This window comes from Oxyura jamaicensis, chromosome 26, assembly GCF_011077185.1.
Source record: "Oxyura jamaicensis isolate SHBP4307 breed ruddy duck chromosome 26, BPBGC_Ojam_1.0, whole genome shotgun sequence".
Classification (NCBI taxonomy): Eukaryota; Metazoa; Chordata; class Aves; order Anseriformes; family Anatidae; genus Oxyura; species Oxyura jamaicensis.
In genome coordinates, this window is record NC_048918.1 from 956,734 (window position 1) to 970,106 (window position 13,373).

The 13,373-nt window shown below is 48.1% G+C and overlaps 1 protein-coding gene across 1 annotated transcript; it reads right to left on the reverse strand.

Annotated features, from left to right (window-relative positions):
* Positions 1–133: 133 nt before the first annotated feature.
* LEMD2 (LEM domain nuclear envelope protein 2) lies at positions 134–12,990 on the reverse strand. Its single transcript, XM_035347089.1, has 9 exons — positions 11,529–12,990; positions 10,190–10,230; positions 9,413–9,488; positions 8,078–8,154; positions 7,348–7,427; positions 4,831–4,976; positions 3,693–3,794; positions 3,499–3,601; positions 134–2,348 (listed from the first exon to the last, which is right to left on the reverse strand). Exons 1-9 carry the CDS (start codon positions 12,937–12,939, stop codon positions 2,198–2,200), a joined length of 2,187 nt encoding a protein of 728 aa, XP_035202980.1. The 5' UTR covers positions 12,940–12,990; the 3' UTR covers positions 134–2,197.
* Positions 12,991–13,373: the final 383 nt, after the last annotated feature.

Below are 13,373 nucleotides of genomic sequence, written 5' to 3' on the forward strand. Positions count from 1 at the left end.
CACGCAATCCCCGTACCACCTTCAGTGTTATACTTAGAAACTGCCAGCTCTCCGGAGCAGGAACTACTTGATCTACACGAGCAAAAGCACTTGGAACAACCTGTGACTCCTCAATAAAAATAAAGGTAACAAATCATTTGTAATAAATTTATTTTATATATTGGTTTACAAAGCTAAATTGAACGTATAATAAACAGCACCAAGCCAGTTAAATTTATTCTACAAAAACAACTGTAATACAAAAACATGACTGCAATGCTTGACTCCTCACTCTGGATTTGGACGGTTAAAAAAAGTTAACCCAAAACCTGCAAACATTAAAAAAGGCTTAAGAATGTAGGCACTGGTGTTTGCAAAGATGACAGCAGTGAAGATCTTGTTACAACATTTCCAAAGAATCAAGGCTGCCTTCGCTTTAATCCTTGTTTAGTGGTTAATGCCTTGAAGACAGCTGTTGAGTCTCCTCTTTGGGTCAAACACCCTACCTTTGCAACCGAAACCAAAATACGGGGATGAGTCAGCTCCGTTCAGGACACCTCCCGCTTAACGCACAACACCTCCCGTGCTCTGTTCCTCTCTCCACCCATTTTGGCTGATGTCTTGCAGGAGGCGTGCAAGGAGTCTCTGCCCTCCTTCCGCTGCAGCCTGCAGGATGCACAGTGCAACACCCCACCAAAACCAGCAGCAGGGGGGAGAGGTGCAGACTTCGTACGGGCACGAGGAACCAACCTTCCACGTGGCATCCCCAGCCTGCAAGCCAGGCAGGAGAGCTCTGGCAGCCGTGCTAAGCTTACCTGCCAACCCAGAGCCTGGAGAGGAAGCTCTCCACCCATCCAGCATCAGAGATGAACGCAAACATTCACATGGTACCCAGAATGGTCAGGTTAAAGCCATCTGCTGGTTACATGGGTTCAAATGTGCTGGCTTCTCTCTGCAGGTTTTACTAGCTTATGCCAGCAATGAATTTGGTCCCTGCTGTCTCAGCGGTGACCTGGACAGCAGTTTTACAGCACTGGGAAAGGCGGATTAACAGTACCTCTGCCCAGTCTAAGCTGCCATGCACTGGAGCCGTTTTCTTTGGAAGAAAAAAAAAAAAAAACACACACACAAAAAAAAACACAAAGCCAAAAAACAGTCCTTTGCTGGATATAAAACCAAACTTAAGTAATTAAATTATGGCAGATAAAAAAGACAATGCCTGCAGCATGCACAGAGGATCGATCGCCGCTCCTCGTACCTGTCGCGAGGCTGCAGGAACATTGACTTGGCAACCCCTGCACTGACACTCCAAGCATTGTAACAGCTCTGCTCTGACACACAGCACACACATTGCAGCTGCCCAGGATAAACATGTACATTCAGCCCTAATAAACTTTCCAAAGCTGCTCTTCAATAGCCCACGAAGCAGTCCCTTTGGCTGTAGCCACAAGAAAGCGCTTTCTGATACTTCCTATATTCTTTGCTTTCCACCCAAATTCCCCCCACCCCCCTGGAAACATAAAGCACAGAGATTGCAGACTTAAAAAGTGAAGCAGGATCACAAACGCTCCTCCATCCCTCCCTCCCCAGCCCAGCCCAAACCACCAAGGCACATCAAACTGCCCTCCCTCTACGACGACCTCCACCTGATTTTATTACTCATTTTCCCCATTTCTGACGGGTGAAGCGGACACAAACATCCTCCCTTTAAGGAAGCAGCAAGTGCTTTCATCACTACCTTTGTACTGACAAATTCTAACAAAACGTATCTTTACTGCCACCCCAATGTTTCCATGGGAAATGTTAATCTCCTTTAAACACACTCCTTGATGGATGTTGCCACCAATTGGCTTTTGCAGAATTGAGGTCAAATTTTAAAAACCCAACCATTGTCAGAGAGATCCTAAGTCCCTTGATATCAGGTATAAAAATTTGTTCTTTTTAAAAAGTTGTTTTAGGCAAGCTTGCCTTCAGAAGCCAGATATCTGCTGGAAGGCTTTGGTGTGATTCTAGCTTCCCACCAGCTCAAGCCCATATTCTTTCCGAGCCAACATTATTGCCCTGAATTTTTGTGTGTGAAGATTTTCAGAAAGAAGAGCAAACAGATACGTGCAATCCCCAACCCAAGGGGAGTAGGACGGTGACCTCTTTCCCACCAGAGAAGGGACTGCCCCCTTGCAGAGGTTCATATCAACCGTTGCTCAACTTCTGTTCCTCTTTAGTGTTCTGAATCTGAGACGTACGAAGGCTGAGTCCATCTCCATACTAGCATATCCTCTCCTGCTACTCTGTGCGACTCCGTCTGAATCCGTGACTCGTTTGAAGCCAGAAACTCCACAGCTCTGTTCCAGACCCGCTTCATTTTTTTTCTGCAAGAAACAGCGACAAGAAGGAAATACATTACAATCGTATCCTTACTGATGCTTTCCTGCTTACAGTGACTGTGGCTGCTGATCAAGCTGCTGCTGGCTTCCTCCTGTTCCGTGTGCAGACAGCAAAGGAGATTAAACCAGAATTCTAGTTTAGAGGTGATTTCAGCTCAGGACATGAACACACAAGTCCTGCCAGTGGGGAAGATGAGACCCTCTGGCAGCACAAGCAATTGATGACTGCCCTGAATTTCCAGCCCGCTTCATGTTGCAGAGGCACTCGATCTGCAAAGTGCCCCCACCTCCTTGATCTCTCCCCTGCAGAGATCTCTCAGACCAGGGAGAGCAAATTGGAGTTCACCCCGGTTTTGAATCAGTTTTCTAGTAATTCTGGGCACCACATACACAGAGGTCAATTAAAACCAGCTGAAATAACTCCTTTTCCTACTGGTTGTATGGTGACTACTAAGGAGGGAGCGCGTGTAAGACTGCAGCACACACAGCATTCTGTGCTGTCAGGTGAACAAAGCAGCCCCATTTAACCAAAAGGATAAAAAAATATAAATCCTGCAAAGATGAAGTGGCATGTACAGCACCCAGAACCAGGCTGCAGCCCTCTGGCCCCACCACCAACTTGACCACTTTTTGAAAAAGCATCAAAGCCACCTGTTCACTGCTGCCCAACTTGAACTGGCAACTTTCCAGCCTACCAACACAGACAACCACTTCAGAAGAGCCTCCCAAGACACGGTTCAATTCATGTAAAGGGTTGGCCTAAGAAGCGCAGCACCTTCTGGAGAAGGTACAACGGCTCAGAAACAGGAGAGCATCCTAGCACAGATCGGATGAAGGAGAGAAAATAAGATGCACCATGCCCAGGAAAAGCAAAATCCACTTACTGTGTAACAGAACAACGACAATAAACCTGTGTGACTGCACAAAATATCAGCCCCTGGACTATCACATCAATCTGAGTCATAGCCTGAGCTGTGTCAAAATCCTTCATGAAGCGGAAGGCCAGACAGACTTCTTGCAGTCCAGCTTCCCATCAATTGTTTGCTCGCGATCGGTTACCCAGTAACTGTAGTTTTGAGCTGAGGTGAACAACATCATGCTGAGAACACTCCTAAAAGAACAACGTCCAGCTCACCTGCTCTGAGGAGGGATGAGGCTGTCCCGAACGTGGAGGATGCCGACATAGGGGTAACGCTCCAGATTACGTTCCCATTCTTTGTAATGGTCCTGGACAACGGCTAGAAGGCAGGAGGACAAAACAGTGAGAGACCTCAACGCTGCAGAGAGGAGAACTCTGCTACTTGGGTTCAGAGAGCTACTGGATTCTACCTATGATCTTCTTCACCATGTCATACATGGCTTGCTCCTCTTCCTCCATCTTCCGCCAGCGGTATCTAAGGAAGATCAGGATCCCCCAAAGAGTTATCAGACCTAGAACAGAAAACAAATAGAATTCAGTACTGACATATGTGTACCTGCTCGATGCTAGCAGCGTTATTCTTGACACCTCCCTGGAAGCAGCATTCTTCCTCCCTGCTACTCAGGTGGGCTTGGAACCGAATCCAAGCATTTCCTTTTGTTCACCACGGCAGCTGCACCCCACAAAGCTGTCGGTCCCGACAACACCTGCAGCAGCAGAACACGCGTGCTCGTGGGAGGTGGTCAGAAGGCCTCATCGCAGACCTTTTCTCCCCTACTAGAAACCTCCGCATGACCACAGGGCTGTAATTGTCTAAATCCCAGAGCTCTCTCCTTGCTAGAGGCCTCCCCCACAATAATCACTTAGGAAGACTGTCAAGCTCCACTGCTCTGAAGATAGTTCCTTGATAAGGAAATAAAGCCTGGGGCTCCAGTGCCAGCCTGAAATTCAGATCTATATTGAAGGTTTAGCATTGACAAATGTCCCTGTTACAACATGAGCTAACTTTAGCATCTCAGTCTCTACAATAAACATAACTATCCCCTTTCACCCCCACCTTGTCTGGCTAGATTATAAACTCTTCTATTCAACACTCATCTCTCGTTATCACCTTGCTCAGTAAGACTTCTGTCTCGGCTGGGGCATGACAGACTGTTCCAATAAAACCTGTAACACTGGAATGCTACAAGTCATTACTAAAGAGTCCAGAAGACTTCATAGCCTTGTGCACGAAGAAAAAGAAAAAATGAACCTTTTAGGTAGGTTAACGTACTTATTTTGCAGACCACAGTAATGGGTACTTGAGGAACACTCAGAGAGCTAATCAGCTTGCTGATTTAAAGTAGGTGTTAAGCACTCACAGCACAAGAGCAGGTCTACAGGTCTCCCTCTATTGCCAGAACAAAGGTTAATTAGAAATTAACTCATCAGCAGATTTATTTCACCTCTGTTAGTAATTTCATACAGCTGGAAAAACGTGTGAGCACACGCACGTTCGTCTCTACAGCCAGCAAGGGGAAAAGCTGATTAGAAACACCGACAACTTACACCAGAAAAACAGGAAAAGGTTCATGATGGCAGTGACCACTGCCCGACGGAAACGGCAGCCGAGACCCATCTGAGGATGGGCCGATTCGAGGCAGACCACTTGCTCCACCTTGGTAACTGGTTCAGAAAGGTCTTTGCCTTTCAACCTGATGGGAAGAGGCAGAAGATCTTCAGTGAAGAGAGAACACACTCCAGCTGCAGTCTTTAATCAAGAGAGGGAGAACAAACAGACTGCAGACGCAGTAACTCGTTCTATACACCACCACGAAAATACACCAACATCCTTGCAACTCCTCTTTTCCAGAACATTTTGGGACTGGCTGCTTAGCAAGGAGTGGATATGGCTTTAGAAAAGGCAGCAGGGCTGGAACTCCCACTGGTAAACTGAAGTCTCCCTCTGCAGACTCTTTGACAGCACCTCTCAGCGTGCAGAAGATTAAACTTTAAATTGGATTCCCACCTCCCAGCACAGAGAAATGGAAATGTTTACTGAGTCACTCATCAGCAATTGCAGAGAGAGCAGTTGAGGGAGACTGCAAATGTCCACAGAGGTTGCGCTGTTTTCCTCAGTACAGATGAGCATAAACAGTTTAGCTAGAGAAGTGACAACACGTCAACTGTATCTGCAGTGAGAAACAGACACACCCTCAGAAAGCATTCACGGCAAAATCGATAACATCCTCCTGCAACATCACTCGTCCACACCTGCTGCGCGAGCCGACGTGCTTCTAACTCCCTTCTTTATATATAGATCTACACTGATGTGGTTTCCTTATTAGATACTCTAAGCCAACAGGCATCAAGCAAACCAAGTGAGAGCCATCAGATTCAGAGGAATTAGACTAAGGGGGATTTCATTTTTTTTAAGATACTAATTCATTCTAGGTTTGCAATGAATAACCTATTAGACAAAGACACTTTCTCAATTTACTAGCGCACAGCTCACAAACTGCTGACAGCTTGTATTTGGTTATTGGATTCTACAGTAGCTGGAGACGCACAGTTGTTTCCCACCCCCTTGTCTTATTTACAACCCAAATTCCATGAAAATATTTTAAATATGCAGGAGAATCACCGAGTGCAGAGCTCATTTTCAGTTCTGCCTCTCAGACTAGCACCTAGAAAAATAACCTCACGTAGCGTTTGCTAGAAATGCCACCCGCAGGTTTTTAAGCATGCCGAACACTCGTTCTGCACGCTATGCAGACTTCATGAAAGTGGATCCATTTGGCGAACAGCCGGCAAAATTGCTAATTATGAAAATAAAAAAAATGGGAATATATCGTACCACAAGGCTCCTGACACGAGCCCTGCTCCCATACGAAAACATAAATTTGAAAACTCTGGATCCCAGCCCACCCACAAATCCAAGCCTGCCACCAGGAAAGCAATATCCTGTCCTGGGAATTTGCCATGCACCAGGAAGAAAAGCAGTAGACGCTGTCTGATCATTAAATCACAGCAGCAGCCACCGAATTTTTTTTAGGGAAAAAAATAAAGCAGTGGCAAATCATACGAGCTATGCCCATAAGCTCTAGCATTACCACTGTTACAATTCATTTAATCAGAGATACATTCAGCAATATTAAAATGCAAACAAATGTTCAGCTTCAGAGGTAACATACAGGGGAGGCAGCCCACACCTCCCAGAGGCAGGTAATAATGTCTGTGGACTCTGGATAACAGTCTTCCGTTAGATTACGGTCTGAACGTTGTACTTTTTACCTGAAGAAACTAGTATTTCTGCCATTTCTCACGTACTGAAGTGGGCGGTAGCCAAGAAACCCAAAAGAACAAAGGCCCACTGGTGACTGACCAACCCCTACATGGTCCCAGTCTGTTCATTTTAATGCGTACTGTGTGTTCTGCCAGAAAGACAACTGACACTAAGGAAAAGATACCAACCGTTCAACAATCTATTTCCTCTCTTCCTCCTAAGAACTTGCTGCAAAGGATCCCAAAGCATGCGGTCTGTTACCTACTAAGGGGAATGCTTCACTGACCTACATAACCCAACCCCTCTGCTCAAATGATGCAGTTCCACACGATACTCAAGCTCTGACGACAGTAAGAGTACTGAAGGAAAGCATTATCTGGGCAAAAAGTGGGCACGTGGGCACGTTTAACAAGAGTACTGTAGCCAAAAGACAGTGGGCAAGACACCAGGACCAGCTTCTAAGCCCTGCAGGGAGCACAACGTAGAGCTGAGAGCCACAAGCAGCCATGACCTCAGATTTCTACTTCACCTGCGAAACAGCGTGTTCGTGAACGCAATGTCCCCCAGAGCAGCGGCTGGGAGACACGCTCAGAAGGAATGTCTGCAGTTGCCAATCTCTGCAGCAGGACCCTACGTTTTATTTGGAATCTTGCCTACCAAACACTGACAAAGCCACTCTCAGATTATCTTCTGAAATCTAACGAGGTATGGAAGCTTTCTGTGCACACCGCACAGGATGTCAAATCACATAGCAGCCAACACCGAGAAACGTGCTTTTGGAACAGTGGGCTTCCACTTACCATATTCCTAAATCCTTGTTACTGTTCAGCATCCAATGCAGGGCAGCTTCAAACTTCTGTGGGGAACTACCAGTTACATTCTGTACAGAAGAATCCATAAGAAGATTAGTTCTCCATTCATTTAAAATACCAAATAACGTGATTTTATTACAGCAGGGGGAGAATTTATTCCATGCAGTCTGTCCCTAGGTTAATTCTTATCATAATTCTGCAAACCGAAGGAAGGAAAGTGGCATCTGAAGCTTGGTCTGGACTAAAATCTTCTGGCTCTGGCAGATGATGCATGAAACACTGTGTAAAATAACCCTATCCCAGACCGTTAAGACTAACCACTAAATACAACATAATCTTACTGACAGTTTACCATGAAAGAAATGGAATGCTAGATCAAAGCAGTCTGTCTTCTGACACTTTTGGGTATAGAAAAATCTTTCTTCTGCCCAGCCCTCAATCCAGGGAAATTTCTGGTTTCACAAGACTGATGACTATGGCGAAACAACAAACCATTAAGTTAGATTTACAGGGGCTGAATCAGAGATGTAGGAGAAGATTATTTTCAAACGAAGTGCTGAGAACAGGACTGGCCAAAGGGGAGACTAGAGATATGGGAAAGAATCAAAACAGGATGAGGAAGTAAAACAGATGGTGAATTGCTTTAGTATCTATTATTTATTGCCTTGTAAGAGACTAAGCACTGCGTTATAACAATAGCTGTTCACAGCCTACTCACCACCACGTGATCCCTTGCTTCACTAACCCAAATGCATTTGCTTTTTAGATTCTCAGGGTTTCCGCATTCAAAATTACCTGGTAAAAAAGTCAAAGAGAAATCATGTTTTTTTTAAAAAGCCTTCGAACACTTCAGAAGCACACTGAACTGTCTATAAATGCTACCCTTTAAATTCAACTATAGCTCTGGGCAAAATGATTACAAGGTGAGATTTATATGGTAGGCAGATAAGATTATGACTATTAATAAAGCGCTCAGCCACTGCATATAGGCTGGAAAGGGGCAATCAAACCTCATGTTTCAGTGTGTTAACTACTCAGCACAGAATGAGGGGAAAAAATACTATTTCTTCCCTTTGCAGAGCGTGTAACTGCCTCTCTGACCTAAAGCCCTGCAGAGGGGCTCCTTCCATCAAGCATCAAAGACTGCAATGCTGAAGTTCCAGCTTAACACACAGAATGCTTCTAAGAAGCCCAGCTCTGCCTTCTACACGGGCAGAGGAATATCGGCCAGAAACTTGGGCTTCTACATCGTGCTTCACAACGTTGACTAAACAAAAGTGCTAAGAGCTTATGTGAAACTGGTGGGTATTTCACAATACGATGTCTGGTTTGGAAAGCTTTAGCAATGCTGTGAAATTCAAGTTATCCAAAGGATTCAGCCCTGCTGAGGGCTGAAATCAGGAAAATGGAACTTAGGCACCATTACTGATTAACACTATTATCTTAAAACCAACAACAAAAAAGAGGTTTTACTTGTCCACCGAACTTCTAGCAGCCTTCTCCATCACAAAATACTAGTTATGGACTGGACTGGTGCATACATGGTAGAGACTGGCTACTGCGTGGGGTTAGCTCCTCAGCCAAGTGAAGCTGTCTTACCTCAGGACCAAGAAAACACAGAAGCATTCACATCATCGGCTACATTTCAGCAGAGAACTGGCAATTTCTTAAGTCGCTTCAACTCCATTTGTAAGAACACGCTGTAAGTTTACACTTACTGGCTCTGAGTGTCTTGGAAGACAATTTCAAGATACTTGTAGAAAAGAACCATAAAGCTGGATATTTGTACCTCAAGTTCCCAATGCATCAAGTGCAAGGAACACTTGCTCCACAAGAGCACAGTGATATAAGCGCATTAGCTAAGCACTGTTCAGATTAAAAATAAACATCCTTTTTCTATTTTTCTATTACCTGACTTTCTCAGAGCTCTTCAAGTGGAACTGACTGTTCCACAAACCCCTCTCTTCAAACTAAGGTTAAAAACGTCCAGACAGCTGGGAGAGGCAGTTTGCTGAACGTTCACAAGTGCTTTGTAATGACAATTGGAACTCACCGGCTTGTATGGACAAGTAGTTATACAACTCATGCAGCATGTTCATTATAATGTCCTTGTGCTTGGCTTGACAGAACTGCAAGTCAGAAACAGGTAACAAACATGAGTAGACTGGCAGCCACAGGGCAGCAGTCAGGCTAGCTAAAAAACGTCAAAACGAAACACCAGCAGTGGGGTTTGGCTCAGTTCTGCATCACTAGTTCAAATTAAGCTCGCCTACAGCAAAGAGCTGCACTTTCTGAGTCAAAAGCGAGCTTGCGCATCCTGTAGGAGGGCCACTGACTCCCCCAGCTCGTTGCCCAGGCTGCACCACGGACACCCCCTCAGACAGACGGCCGATCAACTCTGCATGCCCCGAACAGCACAGGACACCAACCATAACGCTGAATCCAACACAGTTTTTCTCTCAAAATAACGCGTTATGATTAAAAAAAAATAGGGCTGTACAAACAATTTGAAATGAAGTTCAGGGAATTGGATTAAGTCTTGCATTGCTGAAGCTGAACACAGGTAGAGCTTTGTCTGTAAGCCAGTATCACTTCTGTTACAACTATTAAAGAAATGGATTCACGTAATCGGGAATTTAAATTTTTATCTTTCAGAGTCTCATACACAATCCCAATTTAATCTGGCCCATTAATTCCAACTCATGAAATCAGAAGATAGAACTAATAATTTCACAGTGATACTGATCGTGGTGGAAGCTTCCCAGAATAATTACTCTTCTGTGAGAATCCCCAGTCCCCAATACTTGAAGATAAATAAGTATACACTTACATCATCTGTTCTTTTGTCACAATCCACATGCAAAAGATTAACTATGGGAGAGAAGAAGGGGAAGAGAAGTTAGCTGGCTGCAAAACAACAGCTTTGATCAAGAAAGCAATTATGTGTTGTTTTTTTTTTAAAAAGGCTCTACTTTCAAGTCTGATTCTGCTGTTCTTAATCTTGCTTTGCACAGTACCTTGCACATTCAAAGCACTGCTCTGGTAGGCAGTGCTGAAAGCAGAACAAGTAAAAGTGGTTTTGTACCAGGGTGAAGACGATGGACCCCATCCATCTGCAAAGTAAAAATCGTGGCCCAGGAGCTTCAACAGCTCCTGTTTAAGTAGATGCGAGCGGATGAAAACTCGCACTGATCTTTGCAATCTAGTAACGTCACTCGCTGCATGCCACGGCCACCTGAAGCATCACGGAAATAACAAGGATTTAAATCGAGACTTTGCAAGGCAGAAGCAGCAGGTCTGCTGTGGTCGGAGCTGTTAGTTCCACAGCTTACGGCCTCTGGCTTAACTGCTGCCTCCTGCCCTGACAGTTGGACGTGGGCTGGCCACGGGTCGGTCAAGCACTCCCCTCTAGCACTGTTAACTAACTACCTGTGTATTTAGGAGTGCTCAGCTGTGCTGCACGATTTGCTTTAAAATACCATTGGTTTAGAAATACCTAACAACGTTCTAAAGGGCCCATCAGAAACTCAGGGCCACGGGCTAGCTTTATTCTGGCTTTGAGGAACCCGGACACATCCTCGCACGCATGAAGTGCGCCAACATCTACAAGCAGGACGCCCAGTTTCAGGACTGACGCCTTCCAAACCAAAACTCTTTGTTCAGTTCAAAGCCATAAAGTGTCGATATTTCAATTTGTTTTAGCTGGGGAACTCTGCTCTATAAACAAGGTGATGGGGAAGCCCTTTGTCATGGCCCGCGGATGCTCTGCCACGCTTGAAGTGCCGAAGTACCAAACCCCGTACTTCTCTGTGGTCAGTGCTTTGCAGAGCCTAACATTAAAACGCGTCACAGTTACACGGGCATGATGTGACACGGCAGACAATCATAAAATACTTCCTAGCAGGAACGTTGCTCTCCATAAAACCCGGGGTTTTGAAAAACTGAAGGCCAAACTCATTTGAGGGGAAAAAAAAAAAAAAAACCACACACTTGACTGACTTTCAATGACACTAACAAGGTTTCCCAAGGACAAGGGGAAAGGGAAACAGGGACGGAAATAGAGGTGTCAGGTTATGGCACTGATAATGATAAATCTGACGCTGATAAAAGTAATAAAGGGAAATCAGGAAAGGTAAAGTTTAAAAACAGGATTAAAACAGTGCACGTACAGTTCTCCTCTCCCTTGTCAAGCCAGCCTGACCCAATCATCTTCACCATGAGGATGCCCAGAAAAATCAGCAGCAGCACAAAGCTGGCAAGGAAAAGGAACTTGGAGAGGTAGTACTCGAGGCCTTTGCCCTTTCCTTCTGTCCGCTGCCTGGGGGCTGTCCGCAGCAGCTTCGTGCGGGGAGTTATTCCCTGTCCTGCTGCCGATGCATCCCAGCGGCTGCCCGAGGCCAGCCCTGCATTGCTCGCAGAGCTCCAGGGCAGCCGCCGGGCCAGTCCCCCTGCCCAGCTGCCGGGCTTCGGCTCCCTGTCCTCCTTCCTCCGAACACTGGACAGCAAATCCTCTTCCCCTCGCCCAAACTGGTGGCTCAAGCCGGAACGTGCCGCTGCAGTTCCCCAGTGGGTGCTGGGCGCTACCTCGCTCTCCTGCTTCCACCAGCTGTAGGAGGACAGACCCTTCCTTTCTCCTGCTGTCTCTGACAGAGACGGGGAGCTGTGCCCTGTAATTCGTCCTAGCGATGCACCCCAACTGCTCCTAGATGGCAGGTGCCCGCTCCCATCACTGGAAAGGGGTTTGGAGCTCAGCCCCCCGCTTCTGCCTGTGGACGTGCCCCAGGAGGATTCGGAGCTCAGCCCCCCGGCCCCATCCAGGGGCGCCCTCAGTCCAGCCCTGGCGCTGAGCCCCCCGCCTCTCTCCACTGATGTGCTCCACTGGGACGAGGAGCTCGACTCCCGAAACCCATCCAGGGACGGCCCAGACAGGTCGCTGAGCCCCCTGCTTCTCTCTGCAGAGCTACTCCAATGCACTGAGGAGGCTGAACCCCGAAACCCATCGGTGCCCAGTGCTGACCCCGCACCAAGCCCCCCCCCTCTCTCTGCAGACGTGCCCCATTGCAACACGGGGCTCAGCCCCCCAAACCCATCCAGGGCTGGCTCTGGCCGAGCCGTGAGCCCCCCACTCCTCTCCCCGGCCGTGTCCCAGTGCGAAGTGGAGCCGAGCCCCCGGGCCGAGCCCCCCTCAGCCCTGCCGCTGTACCGGGACCCCCCCCAGGCCAGCCTGCCGCCTTCCCCTGAGGCCTCCCAGCGGGTCACTGGCGGCTGCCCCCTCTCCTCCTCCTCGTCCTCCTCCATCTCCTCGTCCTCCATCTCCTCCTCATCCTCCTCCTCCTCCTCCCTGCCGCCGGGGCTGAAGGCGAGCCGAGGCCGGGAGGGCGAGGCCTGCTGCGGCCTGCCGGAGCTGCGGGCCGGGCTAGGCGGGGCTCCGCGGCCCCTGCGCTTCGCCGCCGCCACCTCGGCCCGCAGGCAGCCCAGCTTCTTCACGTAAACCTTGCGGGTGGTGTCGGTGATGGGCCCCGGCCGGTAGCCGAGCGCCACCAGCTCCTTGCGGAGCTCCGCGTCCGTCAGCTCCGCCATGGCCGCGGCCGGGCTCCGGGCCTCGCCGGAAGGACTCGGCCGACGAGGAAGCGCCGCCGCCATCTTGGGAAGGGCTCGCGGCCCCCTCCGGGCGGCCATGTTGGGAAGGGCGGGAGGGAGCCTCCGGCGGCGTCCCTCTGCCCTCGTGGGCGGCGCCGTGTAGAAGAATGGAGTTACTAAGGTTGGAAAAGATCTTCAAGATCACCTGCTCCAACCACCCCCTGCCAGCATTGTCACCACTGAGCCGTGTCCCCAAGCACCAGGCCCAACCTCTCCTCCAGCACCCCCAGGGACGGTGACCCCACCACCCCCCTGGGCAACCCGTCCCAAGGCCTGACCCAGAAATGTCTCCTCATTGCCCACCTGAACCTCCCCCGGCACAGCTCGAGGCCGTTCCCTCTGGTCCTATCCCTGGTTACCTGCGAGAGGCCGAC

What these genes read in the sequence shown, in the direction of transcription:
- LEMD2 (XM_035347089.1), bottom strand. Translation starts at nt 12,939, where the DNA reads ATGGCGGAGCTGACGGACGCGGAGCTCCGCAAGGAGCTGGTGGCGCTC. An exon ending in CTACTTGTCCATACAAGCCG is followed by an intron (nt 8,155 to 9,412) that starts GTGAGTTCCAAT and finishes CTTTTTTACCAG; the next exon opens with GTAATTTTGAATGCGGAAAC. An exon ending in CATGGTGAAGAAGATCATAG is followed by an intron (nt 3,602 to 3,692) that starts GTAGAATCCAGT and finishes CCTGCCTTCTAG; the next exon opens with CCGTTGTCCAGGACCATTAC.